Consider the following 20,764-nt stretch of genomic DNA (forward strand, 5'->3'; position numbering starts at 1 on the left):
TATTATGTTTGAAAAATCAAAGATTATGAATTTGATCAGCACACACTCGTTGACAGAGCTGGACCTGAGTGAAGAATGTTTACATTTGGTTCCATCTTTTAAACAACAGTATCCTTCAAATGAAGTCAGATGGCTGCAAATCATTGATCTACCGGGTCTCCCAAAGAGCATGAAGACGTGTAATGGAGTGGGAGGCAGTAAATTGAAGTCCTTTACAGCCAAGACCTGATCGGGAGAGAGGTATGAGCAGCAGAAGGAAGGGAGCAGGTCAATGGGAATAACACAATAGAATGTAAGCTCCTGGAGGGTGAGGATTGTTTCATATTTGTATTTGCATCCCCAGAGCCTAGCGCTACACCTGACATTTAGCAAGCACTTCATAGATGCTTGTTGATTGATTGATCAGCACTGGATTCTAAGAGAGGGGTAGTCCAAAGGAAGGCTACTCTAGTATGCTGAGTGAATCCAACATGGGCCATTTTGGACAAGTGTGACAAGTATGACATGGACAGGCCATGAAGAAGAAGGTTGTAATCCAAAAAGAAGAAAATGGGGGAGCAGGTAGGTGGTGCATGGATCAACCCTGAATTCAGAAGGATCTGAGTTCAAATGTGGTTTCAGAAATTCAACACTTCCTAACTGTGTTACCCTGAGCAAGTCACTTAATCCCAATTGCCTCAGAGGGGAAAAAAAAAAAAAAAGATTGTAATCCACACCATTATGGTCTGTATGCTGGATGGATTTTTTGGTTGACTACCAAGAAATAATAGAAGAAACTAAATTCGATATTGCCAGAAACCTATTTAATTTATAATGATCAGAAACTTATGACATGGAAATATTGATGCTTTTAAAATGTTAATAGCTCATTTCATTTTCATAATTATATTTATGCTTCAATATTTTATTAATCACACTCATTACTAATTAAATACCAACTCATCATGTACAAAGGGACAAAATTAATATGCAAATGAGCTGTAGTTTTATCTACTGACTCCTCTGCTGCATATAGTCATAATTGCATGTGAGGCAATTGGGGTTAAGTGACTTACACAGGGTCACACAGCTAATAAGTACTAAATGTCTGAGGCAGAATTTGAATTCAGGTTCTCCTCACTCCAGGTTTAGTACTCTCTCCACTGTTCTATCTAGCTGTCCTGAAGATCTTATTCATTTTTTAAAAATCCTTCCTATGATCCTATCATCCCTCAAGCACCATTTTTTGCTCTTCCCTATATCATTAACTTGTACTAAACAGTATTTACTGAAATAATAAGATGACAAAATTCAGACATGACGAGGCAAAGTGATAGAACTGCTTAATGCAAACAGAAATGGCTTCACTGGCTCAAAGTTTGATGCTCATTCTACCACACTATGATATTCCCACATCCCCTATGTCTGTTTCCCACTCATGGAATAAAATGAAAAAAAGTGATGTTACCTATTTCTTCCTAAGGCACTTATTGTATAGAAGTGTGGAGTCAAACTGAAATAGAAACAGATACTTCTAGGCTGCATATTGACTTAGAAAATCACAAATTAACATCTAGATTGTGTTGTCCTTGTAAAATACAAGTTACACATTTCCCAATTACATTTTAATCTGGATGGACTACAGGCACTCTAGGAGTCCTGGTCCACCAAATGGACACCTCTAGTCTTAGCTTCTGTTCCATCTTTACATATTTCATTATCTCTCTCTCTCTCCCTCTCTTCCTCCCTCCTTTCTCTTCCTCCTCCCCCCTCCTCCTCCTCTTCCTCCTCCTCCCCCTCCCCCTCCTCCTCCTCCCCCTCCTCCTCTTCCTCCTCCTCCTCTTCCCCCTCCTCCTCCTCCTCCTCCTCTCCTCCTCCTCCTCCTCTTCCTCCTCCTCCTCCTCCTCCTCCTCCTCCTCCTCCTCCTCCTCCTCCTCCTCCTTCTTCTTCTTCTTCTTCTTCTTCTTCTTCTTCTCTCTCTCTCTCTTCTTCTTCTTCTCTTCTTCTCTCTCTCTCTCTCTCTCTCTCTCTCTCTCTCTCTCTGTCTCTGTGTGTGTGTGTGTGTGTGTGTGTGTGTGTGTGTGTGTGTGTGCTTTTTTCAACTAGCATGAAAGTTCTTGAGACTAGGGCATCACTTAAACATATTGTATGCTTCTTCCAATAACCCTCTTAAACCTAGTATAAGGCTGGACACAGAATAACCAATACATTTCAACTGATGCTCCATAAATTTCCATTGATTACTGTGGATAAGAACCTCAATACCTTAACTGCAGCCCTAAACAAAAGCCAGGGAAGCCTTTCAAAGTAATGCCTGCAGTAACAGCCAGAATCCCTTTTTCTGACAGCTGGGAGTTTGATTACCAACTAACCCACCAATTCCCTCCAGTTTTCCTCAATATAAATCAACACCAGTGCCAGAAGCTTGACCCACATCCTAGGTCTTAATTTCTCTCCCCCAATGCCAGGTTCTGTTTAGCCCAGATCAAAATCCTATTTTTAAAAATCCAGTTGTTTTGGCCTAGACTTGAGTTATCTCCTTCCTTGACTACACTCTCATATTGTGACTATTCCCCCTCTATAAATTCAGCTTGCTTCATTTTTGTCTGGCTAGGTCCTGGATCCTGCTGAGATCTTAGTGTATCCCTGCCCTCCCCAACCACACTGGTATTCTCATTTGGAAGCATCAATTGTTTCCCAAGGCTGGAACGAATGCTCTTGGCAGAGATAGGCAACCGAAGGTAAAGGCTAACCTGTACAACAAGGCTAGGATGATGAGCCTGCCCTAACCCCATTGTGGTTGTGTGTCTAAGACACTTTCCCCAAGCACCTAAAAAGCCATGACTGAGTTCTAAAAGGGCATCACTTGTGCTCAGACCCTTTGCTGCTAAGAATAAGGAAACTGATTTTTCCCAAATTAAAATCAGTGAGCTCAAATGAACTATTTCTGCAATGGAATGAGGATGGAATGCATCCTCCCTGCCGCCCCACCTGACTTTTGTTGTTCAGTCCTGTTTGACTCTCTGTGACCCCATTTGGGGTTTTCTTAGCAAATGTTTTGCAGTGGTTTGACCTTTCTTTTTCCAACTCATTTTACAGAAGAAGAACTGAGGCAGAGTTAATTGACTTTTTCAGGGTCATACAAATAAGAAGACCAGATTTGAACTCAGCTCTTCCTGACTTTAGGTCTGGTGCTCTATCCACTGTGCCACCTACCTGCCCCTCCACCCTCAGCCTAAATTGAATTGCCTGGAAGTTGGCTTCTTGTGTGTGAGATTCTCCAGGACAAGGGAGTGGAAATAGCTGGCCCCAAACATCCCCTCCAGTACTTTAAAATGCTTCTTGGCTCAAACCCCTAAATAGCCTTCCCAAAGAAGCCCAAGAAACTCCCTAAGGTATGGCAGAAAACTGAATGCTGCTACATTTGTTTCTACAGTGACTGAGAAACTCCAATTGGCTCTTGGTCAATCGCTCACAACACCCTGACTCTAGTTCACAACTCACAGGCTTCGTGGACCAGAGAACAGTGGGCTCAGTACATTACACCTGCCTGAAGTCCTTCTGGGAGAAGCAAGACTGAGATAGCACAGTGATAGACTTAGAGAAGAAGCCCAACTTTAGTGGGATTTACACACCCTCAACCAGTTAGTCTCAGGAAGAACCCTAGGGAAACTTTTAGCCCCAAGGAGCCCCAAAGCTCCTTACTATTATAACTATTCTCTGGGTGTCATTAATTGTCAGTCACAAAGTGTTGGGAAAGTCTTTCCTACATGAGGGCACTTCCATTACCTTTCATGAACAATAAGATGGAAAAAATCCAAGTTCTCACTATTAAGTAAGAGGTCCAGGCTTGTTTTTAACTCTTAGCACCATTATATTAGTTGAATTTCCACCACAATACCCTCAATTAACAGTCTTATAATTAATGTGGACTTCTTGGCTGCCCATCTAACCCCATGGAAAATGATTTTTTTTCTTTTCTTTTTTCCCTTCATTTAAAAGTACCCCCCCATTATATGTAAAGATGGTTTTCAACCTTTACTTTTATGAAATTTTGATTTCCATTTTTTCTCCCCTACTTTCTTCCCTTCCCCTCCTCAATATGGCAAGCAATATGATTTAGGATATACATGGACAATCCTATTTAACAGATTTACACATTAATCATTTTGTGAAAAAAGGGAAATAAGAAAGAAGCAGTAAAAATAAGTGATAGTAGTATGCTTCAATCTGCATTTGGACTCCATAGTTCTTTATTTGGATGTGAGTAGTATCCAGATGAGCTTTTTGAAATTGTCTTAGATCATTGTATTGAGGAGAAGAGCAAAGTCTGTCAAAGTTGACCATTTTACAATGTTGCTGCTACCATGTAAAATGTTCTCTTGGTTCTGCTCACTTCACTCAGCATCAGTTCATGTAAGTCTTTCACAGTTTTTCTGAAGTCTGCCTGCCCATCATTTCTTACAGAACAATAGTATTCCATTACATTCATATACCACAATTTGTTCAGCCATTCCCCAATTGATGGACATTCCCTTGATTTCCAATTCTTTGCCACCACAAAAAAAGCTGCTATAAATCTTTTGTACATGTAGATCGATTCCCCCTTTTATGATCTTTTTGGGATATAGTGCATTGCTGGGTAAAAGGGTATTCACAGTTTTATAACTATTTGGTCATAGTCCCATGGAACAAGATTAAACATATTACCTCCCTTTTAATAAGAAGGACCAAATAGGACCCAGTATGCTTCCCCCCTTCTAGTCAAAATAGCAACATTTTCACTCTCTGACCCCAACTACAGTCAGAATACAAGGAAATTTGAATTATTGGAATTACAATGAAATTATAAAAGCAATCATGGAGAAATTGAAACTACAGTTATGAAGGAATCAGAAAAGGAAAGTGTATTGGTGAAAACAAGATCTCCTTTTAAGAATCCTATATACCTGCTGAGGAAGCCAGAGGAGGAGGAGTACCTCACTTCTGCAACTTAAATAGCATGGTCACCCCTATCAGGATCCCCAGTATTATTGGAAGTTACTAAAAAGAATCAGATCTCAAATTGTAATGATTTGCAGTGATGGTTAGCTAACATGTTTTATTCAATTCTCATTACCAAGGTTTAACAGCCATTATCTTTTGTGTAGGATGGAACTCAGTACATGTTGACGGATTGCCCATAAGCTACATAAATTCTCCAACTACAGCTCCTGGGCTGTGCTGGCCAGACCCAAGACTTCTCTGAACTACAGGACCAAAATGTGACATTGTGTAGGTAATATCCTCCCAAGGGGAGAATATGAGAAGAGAGCCTCTCCATTCTATTGAGCACCTCCTTAGTAGGATATGGGCAATAGCTTCTAACAAGATATAGGTATCCTCTCCCCCTGTTAAATTCCTGGAGAATCATCTGGTCCTCAGGGGGTCACCGGATCCTGGACCCCATTAAGCTCCACCTCCTCAGCTTGTGAACTCCAAATACTTTGCAGGAGGCTCAACACCTCCTGAGGCTCTTTGGGTTTTTGAGACAGTGAATATGCCCTCCAAATTCTGCTAATTGTGATTAACAAATCACCCACAAGTTAGTAGAATCTACTGGGGCCATCATAATGGAGGCTGTCCAATAGGCAGTCTCCAGTGCCCTTACTAGTACTCGCATGAATATTGTACCTCTCCTGAGTTATGTCCTTTGGAGCCTATGGACCAAGCATCTGAGCAAAAGCTTCCCTATGGACTTTGGGTCATCCTATGATGAATATTATATACTCTTACTACTTATCTGTTCCTCCTAGAGATCAATAGAATTACAAAAGATTTTCCCACTCTGTGTTTAGACGTGGAAAGCAATGCTGAGAGATGGCACCCATAAAATGGAGATACTGCCTCCAGAACTGAGCCAGACCCAGAGAGTATTCCCCCTATCCTGCACTATGTGCCTGAGATCACTGCCCCCCCCTTGTGTGAATCCCAAACCTCACTCAAATTAGAATGAAATGGTAAGTTAATAGGACGTTTCTCCTCGAACAATCGAGCAAGATCAATATCAAAAAGTGTCAAAACTGGGCAAGCTCTCCTATCTATCACCAACCCCCAACCAGGGGCCAAATGACAGCTGTGAATGATTCACTTTCAAGGGAAGCCAGATAGCCAATGGTGTTAGCCAGGGAGAGGAGGTGGGTGACCAAGGTCACATTGGTGCTAAGAGGTTAGAACTCACGATTCCAGAACTTCACAGTCTTTCTCCTTGCCAAGCTTGACTACAGCCCTCCTCCAGGAGCTGCCCATCTCTGTGTCTGCAAGAATGTCTAACCTGAGGGAGCTGTGCAAGGGGCTTCCCCTACACCCCCTGCCAGAGAACAAAGGGCGAAGGGAGGGGATACCCCACGCCCCTGTGAGAATCCCCAACCTTAGTCCAGAGGAAAAACAGGTAAGAAACTTTGGGCCTCCTATCTTCTTGTAATTGCAGTCTTGGGGATTCTCTTGGCTCCAAAGAGCTCCTCCCTTTTCCTTATGGGAATGGCGGTCTCTTTAAAAGAACTCTTTTCTTCCCTGTAATATAATAAAAAGAAAACTATCTAGACTTCTCAGGGATTTTAATGAAGAAATGTGAGCTCTTATCCACAAACCAAAAAAATTATAACCCCACAGGATAGTGAGCCTGATTCCAGACTATGGAAAGATCTAATTGATCCCTTTCACTGGATGAGCCATAAATTGACACAGATTGGTTCGGAGTAGGAAGCAACCTAGCCCCCAGTACCTTTCTCAGTCCTAGGAGTTGGTAGGGACTCAGGCTGATGATTCCAGTATGGCCAAACTCCTCGTGTTTTCCCTAGTGGGTTTTAAGTTTTAATCTCTTCTTATGACTATATTTCTACAGCAAAATGGTGAGCCCTTTGGACATGGTTCTGGGGTCTCTCAATCCCATAGGCTGAGAAGTCATGCCTCATGGAGGAATACTTTGCTCATGTCTTGTTTTTGACACAGTAGCTGATTGACCCTAGACAAAAAATTATTATAATAATAAAAATAAACCAAAAATAAATAAATAACAATAATTACACTTGCATTTACATGGTGCCTTACAGTTTGCAAAGTACTTTAAATAGGTTATTTCATTTGATTTTCATGCCTACCCTGTGAAATAGACACTATTATTATCCTCTTTTTTACAGATGAGGAAACTGAGGTTGGTAGGGGTTAATTGACCTTGCCCAAGGTCACACAGCTGGTAAGCAAATGAACCCAAGTTTTCTTGACACATGCTAGTCATTTACAAGTTCATAAATTGCAGAAAACATCTGAGTATCCTAGGAAAGTAAAAATTGCAGAGCAGATGATACCTTTGGTAAAGGTAGTTTCTTAACCAGTGAAATCAGTCTTTTTTTCTTCCCCAGTGATCTTGGGCAAGTCATTAAATGTCTCTGTGCCTCAGTTTTTACATCTCTAATGTAGGTTATTAAGCAACCTCTTACAAGATAGTTGTGAGGCTCAATACTCCAGAAAGCACTTTAAGAGATTTTCATTCTTGTCATCACTACAGGATATGCTCTGTCTCAATAAGAAGAAAATCTCTAAATATTTGTCTAGTCACAGAGATCTCTGAAAAGAGACATTTGGAACTGGAGAAAAATGCAGCTCTTCCCCCAAACACACACACACACACACACACACACACACACACACACACACACACAAGCATTTTCTCAATTTCTCCATAGAGATGTCAAAGGTTAGGGTTAATGATCTGTGCTCTTACATAACCCTCTTGACCGAGCGCCAGTCCAATAGTTCTCCATTAAGACCCTGGATTAGAACTGAAGTCTTTCTGTCTTTTCAATTAAATCATGAAATTTGTATTTGGCACCAACTGTGTGCCCAGCCCTGTATTTAGATCTTCCAGGAAAACAGGAAAAGGTACTTCCTGTGTATGAAGCTGCAAACACTTGTTTTCCACATGAAAAAGTTGAAAACAAACCATAACTAAACCCTGTGGTTCAGACACTAAGTGCTGAAGGAGTCAGAAAAGGTATCAAAGAAGCAGTGTCACTGGATCCTCGATGGAGTTCTCTTCATTGGAGAGATAGCGAGGAAGAGAGAAATTTTCTTCCAAATGAAGCATTACCTTTTCCTAACCACTACAATTGAACTCCATTCAACACAGCAAAGAAACTCTCTAGCTTCTTTAAATTGTTTTAATTAAATTTTTATTTTTTCCTCTCTATCCCAATGTAAAAATACTTTAAATTTTTTTTAAATGTTGATTCTGGGTATATTTCTACTTTGACCACTTACTGATACAGGGTCTCATCTTGGATCTCACCAATGGGTGATTTTGTTCTTTATAAATGGTATGCTCTTTAACCTCAACTAGACCCTCACTGGAGCTCAACAACCCTTTTATTCTTCACTTACTGTGTCATCCTCCAGAGTGGGGCCTGAATTTTTGTCCTCTTCCTCTTATTGCCCCTTTTCACTTTGATTTCACAGCAAACAACCCAGCCTCCTCCCTTACTTTGTGCCTCCAAACTTATCAGTAATTCTTCCCATCTTAGAGGAGGAGTTATTGAAGACTACTTGTCAAGACCAATTCTTCCCTTTACCTTTCATCCCATCCCCTCCTGTCTCCATAGAGCTTTTACTTCAGCATTCATTCCCTTTTTCATAACTCTCCTAATTATTTCTACTGGCTTCTTTCTTTTCTTCCCTCTGTTTTTTCTCCCTTAAAAAAATTAACTTGACAAACACAAATATTTTCATATACAAAAAAAGAATAGAAAAAGAGATGGTGTATGAAAACAGAATATCTAATATATAAATTGTTTCTTTTTGAGGTATATATTAAATTTATCACAGTAATATAAATAGTGCCCTGTGTTTCTATGACCCCTTCTACCTTCCTTCTACTATATTCTAATTTTAAAATGCTTCATTGACATTCCTTTTTTCCCTTTTTATATCTTTACTTTTGTCCCTCTGAAAATCTACCCCAACCTTCAAAAAGCTCTCCATTATAAGAGTGTGATCAAACAAAACCTATTCACTTATAGTCTACCTCTCTGAATAAGGGATCCTCTCCCAACTTGCAATTTTCTCCTCAATAAAATGTTGGTTAAAATAGATGATCATTCAAGTTCTTCCAACTCTAAATATTATGGGTTGTACTAGATCCTCCAAAGTCAAGTCTAGCTCTATAAACCAAATTCATGGAGTCACAGATATGGAATTAAAAGGGACCTTCAAGGCATTTGGTCCAACCTTCTCATTTTACAACAGGGGAAATATGCCCAGTGAGATTAGGTGACTAGCCTAAAGTCACACTATGTTTTAGAGGCAGGATTTGAAAGCAAAATCTCTAATGTCAGAGACCGTATTCTTTCTATCTACCATGAAATCATAGATTTTTTTGTTAGAAGAGGTCTCAATAGTCATTTAGACCAAGCTACGTCTGGAAAAGTCTCCTTTATTACATGCCCCACAGCTGATTATTCAGTTCATTATTCATTATTTCTGATTGAAGACCTCCAATAAAGGAGAACCTCTAACAATTCTGAGCCATTCTACTTTTAGACAACTAAATGTTAGGAAGTTCTTTGTGACATCAAGCCTAAATCTATTTCTTTGTGATTTCCAACTGTTGTTTTTCCTGCACTCTGGGACCAAATAGAACAAGTCTAATCCCTTTCATCAATGGCTGCCCTTCAAAAACTTGAAAACAACTATGGTGGCCCCAATTGTCTTCTCTTCTCCATGATTCATTTCTCAGTTCCTTCATCTGACCAAGGATGACTTCCTATAAGTATAAAACCATAACATTGGTAGAAAAAGGCTCTGAAGGTCAGTATAAATGTTTTCAACAAACGTAGAATCATCTGAATCAATGTCCAAGGGAACAACATTGAATTTTGAAGTTGAAGATCAGCTTTCATTGAGACATATAAGTTCTGTACATTTGAGATCTTGTTTTTGTTTTTACAGAACATCAATGACATTTATAGCTACCAGGATGCTAATGTGGAGAGGAGTAACAGGAGACTGAAAGAAATCTGGACATTTGGCTGAAATCTAATAATAACCTCCCCACAGAGATGGAAAAGAACTAAGTTATACTAATTAGTCTGTACAAATGATGACATTGTGACATCATTTGCTAGTTTACAAAACACTTTCTTAGAACTTATCTTATTTGAACCTCACAAAAGTGAAGTAGCTAGGACAGGGATTATTATCTCCTCTTTGAAGAGAAGGAGCTTAAGACCCAGAGAAGGAAGGCAATCACACAGCTATTAAGACTTCAGCTTTTCTCCTATATTATTCTGGTCCTTTCATAAGAATCAACTTATTTTCACTTGGACATATTTGCACATATGGACCATAAGAAAAATAGGTAAAAAGACATTATTGTGAGCATATTTACCCATATATACACATATATATGTATAGATAGATAGATAGATATAGATATAGATATAGATATAGATATATACACATACACATGTAGTACAGAATTCAAATTTGGGATTTTGCATATATATATACACACACACACACACATATAGGTGTGTATTCTATGTATTGATATATCAGATAGATACATAGATAGAATGCACACCTATATGTGTGATTGATATATCAGATGGCTATATTCTCCACGGGCAGCTAAGTAGCACAATGGATAGAGTGGTGGACCTACAGTTAGGAAGGCTCACCTTCCTAAGTACAAATCTGGCCTCAGACACTTCCTAGCTGGGAGACCCTGGTCAAATCACTTAACGCTTTTTGTCTCAGCTTCCTCATCTATAAAGTAAACTAAAGAAAGAAATGAAAATCTTCTTCAGAATCTTTGCCAAAATATACTATGTGACAAATAGCATCACAAAGAGTTGGAGATGAATGATCTGATTAAACATATACTCAAAACAAATACAATTTTGCAGAGTACAAAAGGAAAAATTAAAATTATGGCCCTTTGAAGTCCAACTTCTTAGCAGAGTTTTTCCTTTGAACAGCTATCCAAAACAAATGTATTAAGCACTTTGAAAGTATATATTCAGTTGACTATAAGAATAATAAATTAATGTATTTGTGTCTCCTGAACTTTGTTTTCTTCTGTATTTTCTTGATGCTATTGTCTTCCTTTTTTCTGTATTTCTACATCACTACCCCTTAATTTACCCTGTCCCTTCCTCCAGTGACTAGAAGGACTTTCTTGTAACAAATAAGCACAGTCAAGCAAAAATCAACACATTGGTTTGTCTATGGGACCTTATCTTGATATCGAAAGTCTCTTTTTAAGATCTCTCCCCCTCCAATAGAACTTTTCCTCAAATTTGTGGTCACCTTTCATTTTGCTTGACCAACGTATATTTTAGGATGTTTGTTCCAGGATTTATAATTGCTATTATAGAGTCTTTTTTGCTGTTTGACTCTCTCTTCCTTTGTATGGAGCAGCTAGATTTTAGCTGCTAATAGGGTAGGAGAGGGACAGTTCTACATCTGTCGCAAATCATGTTATTTGCCCACTAGCAATATCTTTGTTTTTTTGCCCACTAGCAAAAGAGTGTTCATGGGCACTAAGTAACCTGAACTATACCTTTCCTAGTAATCCTGAATTTAGGACAACCTAGCTGCCTGAGTCTTGAAGAAGCTATGGGCATGAAGCTTCCTAGTAAATATTTATTTTATTGTAGATTGCTTGAGTAAAAGACTATATAATATACATATATGTACATATGTAAATATATAATTGAAAACATATGTGTGTATATGTATATATACATGGGACAGCTAGGAGGTATAGTGGATAGAGTATTAGACCTGGGGTTAGAAGAACCTGTGTTCAAATATGTCCTCAGACACCCATTAACTGTATAACCCTGGGCAAGTCACTTAACCTTATTTACTTCAGTTTCCTCCACTATAAAGTTGGAGAAGAAAATGGCAAACCATTTCAGGATCTCTGCCAAGAAAACCTCAAATGGGGTCATGAAGAATTGGATACAATTAAGCGACTAAACAACAATAAATATATACAATATGTACGTGTATGTATGTGTATATAAGATTTCCACTATGACTCTCAATTTAGCTCGTAAGCCTTCTTGCTGGATAGGATCAGGTTAGTGACTAACTCCACCATCTGGTGGTTCAATTAGTTATAACTCCAGAGAGAGGCTTTTATTGCCGAGATTGTGTTTTCGAAGGGTACATATGAAAAATTAACTATTCAAACAAATCATTTCATGTTTAAAGGGAGGGGTCAGACTCTTAAGTCTGACTTAAAGACACTTAAAATTCAGGAAAGGAAGAGTTTAAGTTGGTGTGGAGGGGGTGGCAAAGGTTTCGTAGTTGGACTTCATCATGGACCTGAAATATAGATAGAATTGAGGCAGTCAAAAAGGTAGATGGAAAATCTTCTATCTAGGCAGAGGGGAATATTGTAAATGCTATAAATAGAGACGAGGATTGGGATGCACACTTTTGCAAGGAACTCAGAGAAGGCACTAACCTAATTAGAGGTTCTGAGCAGTGTCATAGAGGGTAACTGCTACCAGATTGTCTTAATGTCAGATTCAGAGGTTTAGACTCCTCTTTGAGATACTTTGTCCTTGCTTAATAATTCCTCATTGCCTCTCCTCTTCTGTCTCCTAGTTGGCTTTGAAGAATGCTCTGCGGTACTTCCCCCCTGAAGTCCACAAGATTCTGGCACCAGAATTTGCCCAGGAGCTAAAGCTATATGGGCACATCTACATGTATAGATTCTGTCCAGATATTGAGATGAGGTGAGTATCTACGTTACCATATTGCAGGAGGTGAGGAAGAAAGAGCTGGAGATTCTGAGCAATGTTAGGGACTGGCAAGATAAATCATGTTAGATAAATAGGAAAAAAGCCAAGCCATTAGACAATCTCCATTAGTTCAAATCTGTTTCATATTTCATCCTCTCTACTTTTCTGGGAAAAAAAAAGAGATAGGTTATCCTTATAGGACTTCCATCAAATATTCAATGAACCTCTGCTGGAGGTGGGATAGGGAAAGAAATTATAGATGCTATTTAAAATAGAAGAACCTTTAGAGATAACAGAAACCTCCATATTCAGTAGACAAAGATCACAGATTTGGAGCTAGAAGGGGCATCTAGTCCAGTGATTTTTAACATGTTCTAGTCACAATGCTTCCACTGCCTCCAGGAAGCTAGGAACCTTTCACTAAGTTAAATGAATTGACCCACCATATAATATCTTTGTGGCAGGTCAAGCACTCAAATTCAGGGATGATATGACTTTGCTTATGCTATTATTCTTAAAGGAGAGAGGAAATGGTTTATGTCATAGATTCAGACCCTTTTTCATACCCTTCAATCTATCAATCAATTGTGCAGGCTGTGAATAGGGATGAAAATGTAAAATCATTGTCCTTTAAATTTAGTTTAACAAACACTTATTAAGAGCATACTCTGGGTAAGGTACTAGGTTAAGCCCTAGGAATATAGAAATGAAATATGACATCATTGCTGCCTTTAAGAAACAAAGAATCTTTGAGAGGATTAATGCAACTTATATAGAAACAACTCTAATTGAATCTAGAATGTATTAAGGGCTAAGAAATTCAGGATAAGTGCTTCAAAGAATCTGAGAAAAACTAGACTATCGGAAGTTGAGATAGTATCAGGAAAATAATAGGTTTCTTTCTTTTAAAATTTATTTAAAATTTTTGAATTCCAAATTCTCTCTTTTTCTCCAGCCCATCATTCATTCATTGAGACAGTGAGCAATATAATAGAGGGAGAGGTTTCCACAAGGAAAGAAAGGTGTGGAGAGGAAGTGTCTTCCTTTGGCTTTGAGAAGGGAGAGGTCAGGACAAAAACTGGAGAAAGTTCTTTCCAGCTGTCCTTTTCTTGTCTCCCCTCTCTCCTCAATGTTCTTAATTCCCTGTTATAATACCTACTGATGAATTAGTAGCAGTAACAGCAACAGAAATCAACATTTACTCATTTTAAAAATGTGGTCCCTCTCTCTCCACTATCCTCTGCCTGCCTCTCTATTTAATGACATGGTAGTTAAATATACAAAACAGAATGCTTTTTAAAATATTAGACCTTTCAAAAGAGTGTGCTCAAATTGACTACTGATTTGGACCTGATTACTTGATGAAGGGATAGTAATTTGTTACCAGGAAGGCATTTTGTAATGCCAGAGAAAGGAAACTGTAGCTCTGAAATTGTTTCATTTTCCTTTACAGGGATCTTTGATCTCGGCTCAAGGCCTACACATATAAGATGGTGGAAGTGACTTTTTTAAATATTTGCCTCAATATAGCATCGTTTTCCAATACGTGTACCACTTTTTCTTTCCTGCTGTCATACTGAGTATATCTGTGTCTTTCAGGGCCTACCCTATTCAGAACTATCCTTGTAAGACTAAATCAGCAGCAGCAATAATGCACATGATTATGAACAACTTGGACCCTTCTGTAGCCCAGGTAATCTTGGTCATGTATGAGTGGTCATAGAGAGTACCCCCTCCTCCCATCCCCTCACATGAGAATCAAGGCATATCTTGAACTATTTCTGAAGCCCAGAGTTGAAAGAATTAAATTCTAATTGATTGCCAAGAATTAATATGAAAATCAAAAAAGAGTCCTATGAGAGAAAAGGATGCTGTTTTAGGATGGTATCAAAGATTGAGGAGACAGCTTACTTTTTGTTACTCGTTAACACTCAAAGAGAGGAAGAGGATGTCATGGAGGATACTGGAAGTGCATTGGGAGACAACATGTTGTAGTGGAAAGATTACTGGCTTTGGTATCAGAAAACTTGGTTGTGAATCTTGACTTAGACCTTTACTGTCCAACCCCAGGTTCTCTACTAGAGGCTATTTTAGGCCCAAGTTTTCTTCTGGCTGAAACTAACGACATTTAAAGCCCTTTCCAGCCCTAACTTTTCTGAACAATCTGAACAGGGAAATTCAAAGTAGGTAGGATGTCACAGGCAAAAATGAGAGTTACGTGTTCATGAGACATTGAGAAGAGATTCTTAACTGGGCAGAAGATTTGTATGTAGGATTAGTGGAATATCATTTTGAATTGGCAGATCAAGGCTAGAGTATGAAGGTCCTTGAATGTCAATCTAGGGAGATTAGATTTAATCCTGTAGATAAGTCAAATCAAATCAACAAGCATTTATTAAACAATACCACTAAAAATATAGAAAGAATCCCTATTTATGTAAAGATCACAGTCTAATCGGGGAAGATATATTAAAAAAAACTATTTACAAACTATATATATGTGTGTGTACATATATAATAAATTGGAGATAATTATATAGAGAAAACATTGACATTAAGGGGATTTGGAAAGACTTCTTGAGGAAAGTGAAATTTTACCTGAAACTTGAAGGAGGTCAGGAGGTGGAAATGAGGAGGAAGAGAATTTCAGGTATGGGGGACAGCTAGTAAAACGGCTAGCATTGGGAGATAGTGTTTTGTTCAAGAAAGGGACTGGGTCGGGGAAAGAGTTGGGTATAAGGCATAAGAAAACTAGAAAGGTAGGAAGGGGACAGTGAAATCCAAACTGTGAATTTTATATTCCAATACAAGTTTTTGAAGAAGAAAAAAGTCTGATGATGGGCAAGTCTTTGAAAGCAAAATAAGATTATGAGATTCAATGACCTCTGTGGTCCTTTCTAGGATATTTGAACCCAGTAAAGTTATCATATCCTCCAGAGTGCTTCATTATGCTGTCTTTCCAAAGCGGTAACAAAATTAGGTCCAGTAATGCTTTAGGACAACCCAAGATCATCCTGTCTCTGATCTCATCTTTGTTCTCCAGTTTCCCCAGGAGCTTGTGACCTATGGAGGGAATGGTCAAGTCTTCAGCAACTGGGCTCAGGTATAGTGCATTTCATCATCTGGTTAAAGGCTTGGGATTCACTCCATATTACCTCTAGATGAAGAGAAGTTTGCCATCAAATCTGACTTGAAATCCCTGTTTCCTAAGGATGTTGGAAAGTCTCCTCTGGCTCCAAAGATCTTTTATTATTTTGATAAGTTGGAGGCTAGCCTCTGAGTGTCTTTAGGAATAAACATATTAATTTGTAATGTAGGATAGAGCTTTGGGACCTCTAATATTTGGAGGGATCCCTTAGAGCAAATGGAGCTTCAGACATAGACCCTGGGAATGTAATTAAAGGAGTCCTGGGCTACAAGTCATCAGTCCTGAGTACTAGTCATACTTTTTGTCAGTATTAACTATGGGATTGTGAGCAAGTCATCACCCCTCCCTGGACTTTATTTTCCTTATCTATAAAATGAAAGAGCCAGACTAAAAGAGCTAAGATCCCTTTGAATTTAGAGACAAGATATTCATCCAAGTAACCACTTCCATCTCTCTCTGTTTCTTCAGTTCAGATTGGTCATGTCCTATTTGTCTGAGATGACAGAGGAGCAGACCTTGGTCATGTATAGTGGCCATCCCTTGGGCCTCTTCCCCAGCAGCCCCAGTGCACCACGACTTGTAATCACCAATGGAATGGTAGGCTGTCTTTTACTTAGGAAGATGGTACTCTCAACTCTCCCAATCATATCCCTCTCAACAGGACCTAAATTATATCACTAGCATTGGAGCTGGGTCACACTGAATTATTCACACTCTGTGAACAAGAGCATGTATTTGCAAGATATCTATATAATTTGAGAGTTAGTCTATAGTTGCTGTAAAGGGATCACCCACACTGTGTCATAAAACAAGTTAACTGATCTATATAGGGATCGAATCAGGAGTTAGTTGGAGTCAGTTATACTAGATTGTTAAATTTTCAGGCTAAGCATTTATCTTGGAAATCACTAGAAATTAGGGCTTGATTTATTTAAGCTTTGTTGATTTCCAGAATTGAGAAAATGTTGGCAGTGAAAATAAAGCATAAAAGTTTGTCATATTTACATTTTTTTTCTTAGAGAGATGATTGTCAAACAGTTACCAGCACAGCCCTGGATTGAACCTATAACTTTATTTACATCCATTCTGATTGCCCATTCAGCTAATCAGCTACTATAGTCCTTGGTGCCTAATAAGTTTGGGACATTAGCTATTTTGTTCTGTGTCTACAGTGATAAACATATATATAGTCACTTGACATTGTAGAAAGTCACTGGAGAATCACCTGGGTAAGAGATCATGTGCTTTTTATAAACCATTCATTCAATTTCCCTTCCTTACTTGCTTAATGAATTTGGTGGGGAAAAAATATCTTTTCTGACATGGAGGGAAGGGGAAATCAGCACAATGGACCAAGGCATCACTGTATGTGACATATTCTGATGATACTTTTTCCAGGTAATTCCCAATTATTCCTCCAGAATGGAATACGAGAAACGCTTTGCAATGGGAGTAACAATGTAAGTCAACATTTTTAAAAAGGCAACCAACTTCATAATTTGGGAGTCATCTTATTCATGATCTTGACCTGAACACTTACTCGGTCCTAAAACATTCTAAATCCATAAAGCATTAAAGAGGTATAAGTCAGAGCCTATCTTTGTCCACAGGAAATTTATAATTGGCATGGGGAAATGGATAAATAGATATGAAATAATTAGCGAACAAGACTCTATGTGTAAATTGGAAGTATAATATATCCCTATAAGGGAGTGGAGATTGTCTCTGGAATCAGAAATTAGATCCAAACCCTGCTCATTTTTTATAAAGTAAATTTTCAGTCACATCTGGCAGAGATATTGAAGTGCTTTACCATTTCCTTCTCTAGCTCATTTTACAAATGAGGAAACTGAGGCAAATGTTATATGACTTGCCCAAGATCATAGAGCTCCAAAGTGTCTGAGACCAGATTTGAACTCAGGGAATTAAGTCTTCCTGATTCCTAGCCCAAAGCTCTAATCACTGTGCCACCTATTATTTAACTGTCTACATAGTCTTGGGCAAGGCAATATCTCTGGACCTTATCTCATCTCTCATCTATAAAATAAAGGGATGAGAGAAAGAACTGGGATTCTAACTTTGATTATCTCTAGAATCTCTTCCAACTCTTTTATCTATGAGAGAAAGGAAAGAGGGAAAAGCATTTATATAACACCTACAATATACCGGGTACTATGCTAAGTGCATTTTACAACTATTATCTCATTTGATCCTCAACTCAACCTTGGGAGGTCCGAGCTATCTATTCCCATTTAACAGATGAGGAAACTGAGGCAAACAAGTTAAATGACTTTCCCAGGATTACAACTAAAATAGACGAAGTCATATTTGAACTCATGATTTCTAGATCCTGTGCTCAATGCACAATGCTGTGGTCCCATTATCCGAAGTTACTTCTACAATAAATGGAGAAGTGGAATAAATAAAATGGGGAAATAGTTTCGCTACCTGTCCTAGCAATACTATTTCCTCTTCCTAAATCTAATCACCAGGTTTTCAAGATGAAATAGAGATGGTATTGAACTTGGAAACCTAAATCGAGATCCCACCCTGCCATTTAATATGTGACCATTGAAAATCAATTAACCACTATGATCCTGTTTTCTCATCTGTAAATTGGGGATACCTACATCTCAGTACCAAACAATAACATAAGAGAAATAATGCTGGACTTGTTTTCTGAGTCCTTTTTCTGATACTAGCAAGGTGGTCAATGGCAGATCACATAACCTCTCCGATCCTCAATTTCTTCATCTATAAAATGGAGGTAAAAATAATCTTGGAATTCCCTGGCTCAAATTAGAGAATGTATATGCAATTGGATAAGAGCCAAATAGGAAAATGTAAATAAAGCATTTTGCAAGGGCTTTCAAAAGCTTTGCGAGCTTCAGCTATTATTGTTATTCTAAGTGTAGGAGTTTATAGGAGGGTGAAATAATTGTGGGCTTGCATAGTGAGAGATAATTGTGGACTTCTATGATATGAACAGTTAAGGACAGGAGAGCCTCAAGAGAATGATACACACACTGACTGAAACTATATAAATAAAAGCAATGATAATGGTAACAACACTAATAAATACACCAAAAAGGTCAAAAGGAATCATAGAAACAAACTAGATTGTTTACATCCTTGTCAAAGTTAACATGCACATTTTAAACATCTACAAAGTTTGTGGATGCATCCATATGTTGTTGTCAAGTCATTTCAGTTGTTTCAACTTTTTGTGACCTTATTTTGGAGTTTTCTTGGCAAATATACAGGAGCGGTTTGCCATTTCCTTTTACAGCTCATTTTACAGATGAAAAAACTGAGAGAAACAGGGTTAAATCACTTGCCCAGATCATACAGCTACTTAATGTCTGAGGTCATATTTGAACTCAAGGAGTTGAGTCTTCCTGATTCCAAGCCCAATGTTTTATCCATTATGCATGCTGCTCAAATCTATATAATCATTTCAGTTAAAAAGAACCCCAAACAATTAAGCAAAAAAAAAAAAAAACTAGTTTTCATACATAATCTTACTCAAATCTCTCAATAATCCTTGGAGGCAGAACTTACAATATTACCAGGAGGCAAAAGTCCTGAGGTTTGGAAAGTTCCAAGAGAGAATCATCTCCTTCACTGATCTGTAGTGAAAAAAGTGCTTTATAAATGATAAAGTGCTACGTCAATGTGAACATTTTCCACTATCTCCATTCGGAGATGAGGAAAACTAGAGACTAAATGTTTTGACTATGTTCAGTTTGTCTTCTTTCTTGTGGACAGGTACGGACAGATGACAGCGGGAAGCTACTGCTACATTGGACCCCAAGGAATAGTGCATGGCACTGTGGTAAGGGACTCCTGGAGAGTATTTGCCATCCAGGAAAATAAATTCTATGACTTATCTGAGAGCCCAGAAATAGTAAAAGCCCTTCAGAAGGCCAAATCCTCCAACAGACCAGACCCACGGGCTCAATCTCAAAGGGCATTGAAATGCATGCTTCCCTCCTACATCATTTCTAGGACAACCATCTCTGAATTCTGAGGAGCACCCTCCATCCCACCCAGGATCATTCCTCCTCTCTAACCCTTTCCTTTCCTCTTCTGCCTTTTCCTGGGGGTTGGAAAATCCAAAGCCCTTTGGGAGACAGAACTCTCTGGCTTATGGATGCCCTTTATCCTAATACCGTGTGCCCAGGATGGACAGTCCTCTGGGCCACCCCTGTCCATTCCCCAGCTGAATTATACCCCAAGTTTAAGAGTTTTGAAGTAACCAAAATTTTCTCATGGTTCTCTCTGCAGCTGACAGTGCTCAATGCTGGCCGGCGCTACTTGGGAGTGGAAGACTTAAGCGGGAAGGTTTTCGTGACCTCTGGTCTTGGAGGGATGAGTGGTGCCCAAGCCAAGGCTTCTGTCATTGCTGGCTGTGTGGGGGTGATAGCTGAGGTGCGTCCAGCATTCTTGACCTGGGCTCAGGATCAAAGGACCAAAGCTAGAAGGTTCCTCCAAGCCCGTCTCACCCAATGTCTTACAGAGGGGGAAACGGATTCTAAGTGAGGCATTCAAATCCGGGTTACCCTTCTAATTAATCATGTCACTGTGGGCAAGTCATTTCATTGTCTGACTTTAATTTCTTCCTCTCTGAAATGGGATAGCACCTGCACCATCTGCTTCATGGGGTTTTCATATGGAAAATGTTCCACAAACTGCAAAGTGCTATGCGAATGAGACCTCTGGTTTTCTAACTGCTACTAGTGAGAGAAAAGACAGAATCTTCTGGACAGGTTTTTCCCACCCTGCAGATAGAATGCCAAGAGACCATCCATTTTCTGTTTATTGTGAAAAAAAAATACTCTAAGGC

General features: G+C 38.9%; 1 protein-coding gene across 2 annotated transcripts in view; it reads left to right on the plus strand.

Moving 5' to 3' along the window:
- The first annotated feature begins 6,187 nt into the window (after nucleotides 1-6,187).
- The window catches only part of UROC1 (urocanate hydratase 1), a 56,242-nt gene continuing 41,665 nt past the window's right edge, over nucleotides 6,188-20,764 (plus strand). Inside the window, exons 1-8 of one of the 2 annotated variants that reach the window (XM_051983004.1) lie at nucleotides 6,188-6,409; nucleotides 12,634-12,764; nucleotides 14,370-14,463; nucleotides 15,814-15,873; nucleotides 16,387-16,515; nucleotides 17,317-17,378; nucleotides 19,687-19,753; nucleotides 20,206-20,349. In XM_051983004.1, coding sequence (XP_051838964.1) covers nucleotides 6,284-6,409; nucleotides 12,634-12,764; nucleotides 14,370-14,463; nucleotides 15,814-15,873; nucleotides 16,387-16,515; nucleotides 17,317-17,378; nucleotides 19,687-19,753; nucleotides 20,206-20,349 — 813 coding nt within the window. In that variant the 5' untranslated portion in view covers nucleotides 6,188-6,283. The remainder of the gene's footprint in view (nucleotides 6,410-12,633; nucleotides 12,765-14,369; nucleotides 14,464-15,813; nucleotides 15,874-16,386; nucleotides 16,516-17,316; nucleotides 17,379-19,686; nucleotides 19,754-20,205; nucleotides 20,350-20,764) is intronic. The other variant, XM_051982996.1, reaches the window with a different exon arrangement.

This window comes from Antechinus flavipes, chromosome 1 (genome assembly GCF_016432865.1).
Source record: "Antechinus flavipes isolate AdamAnt ecotype Samford, QLD, Australia chromosome 1, AdamAnt_v2, whole genome shotgun sequence".
Lineage (NCBI taxonomy): Eukaryota > Metazoa > Chordata > Mammalia > Dasyuromorphia > Dasyuridae > Antechinus > Antechinus flavipes.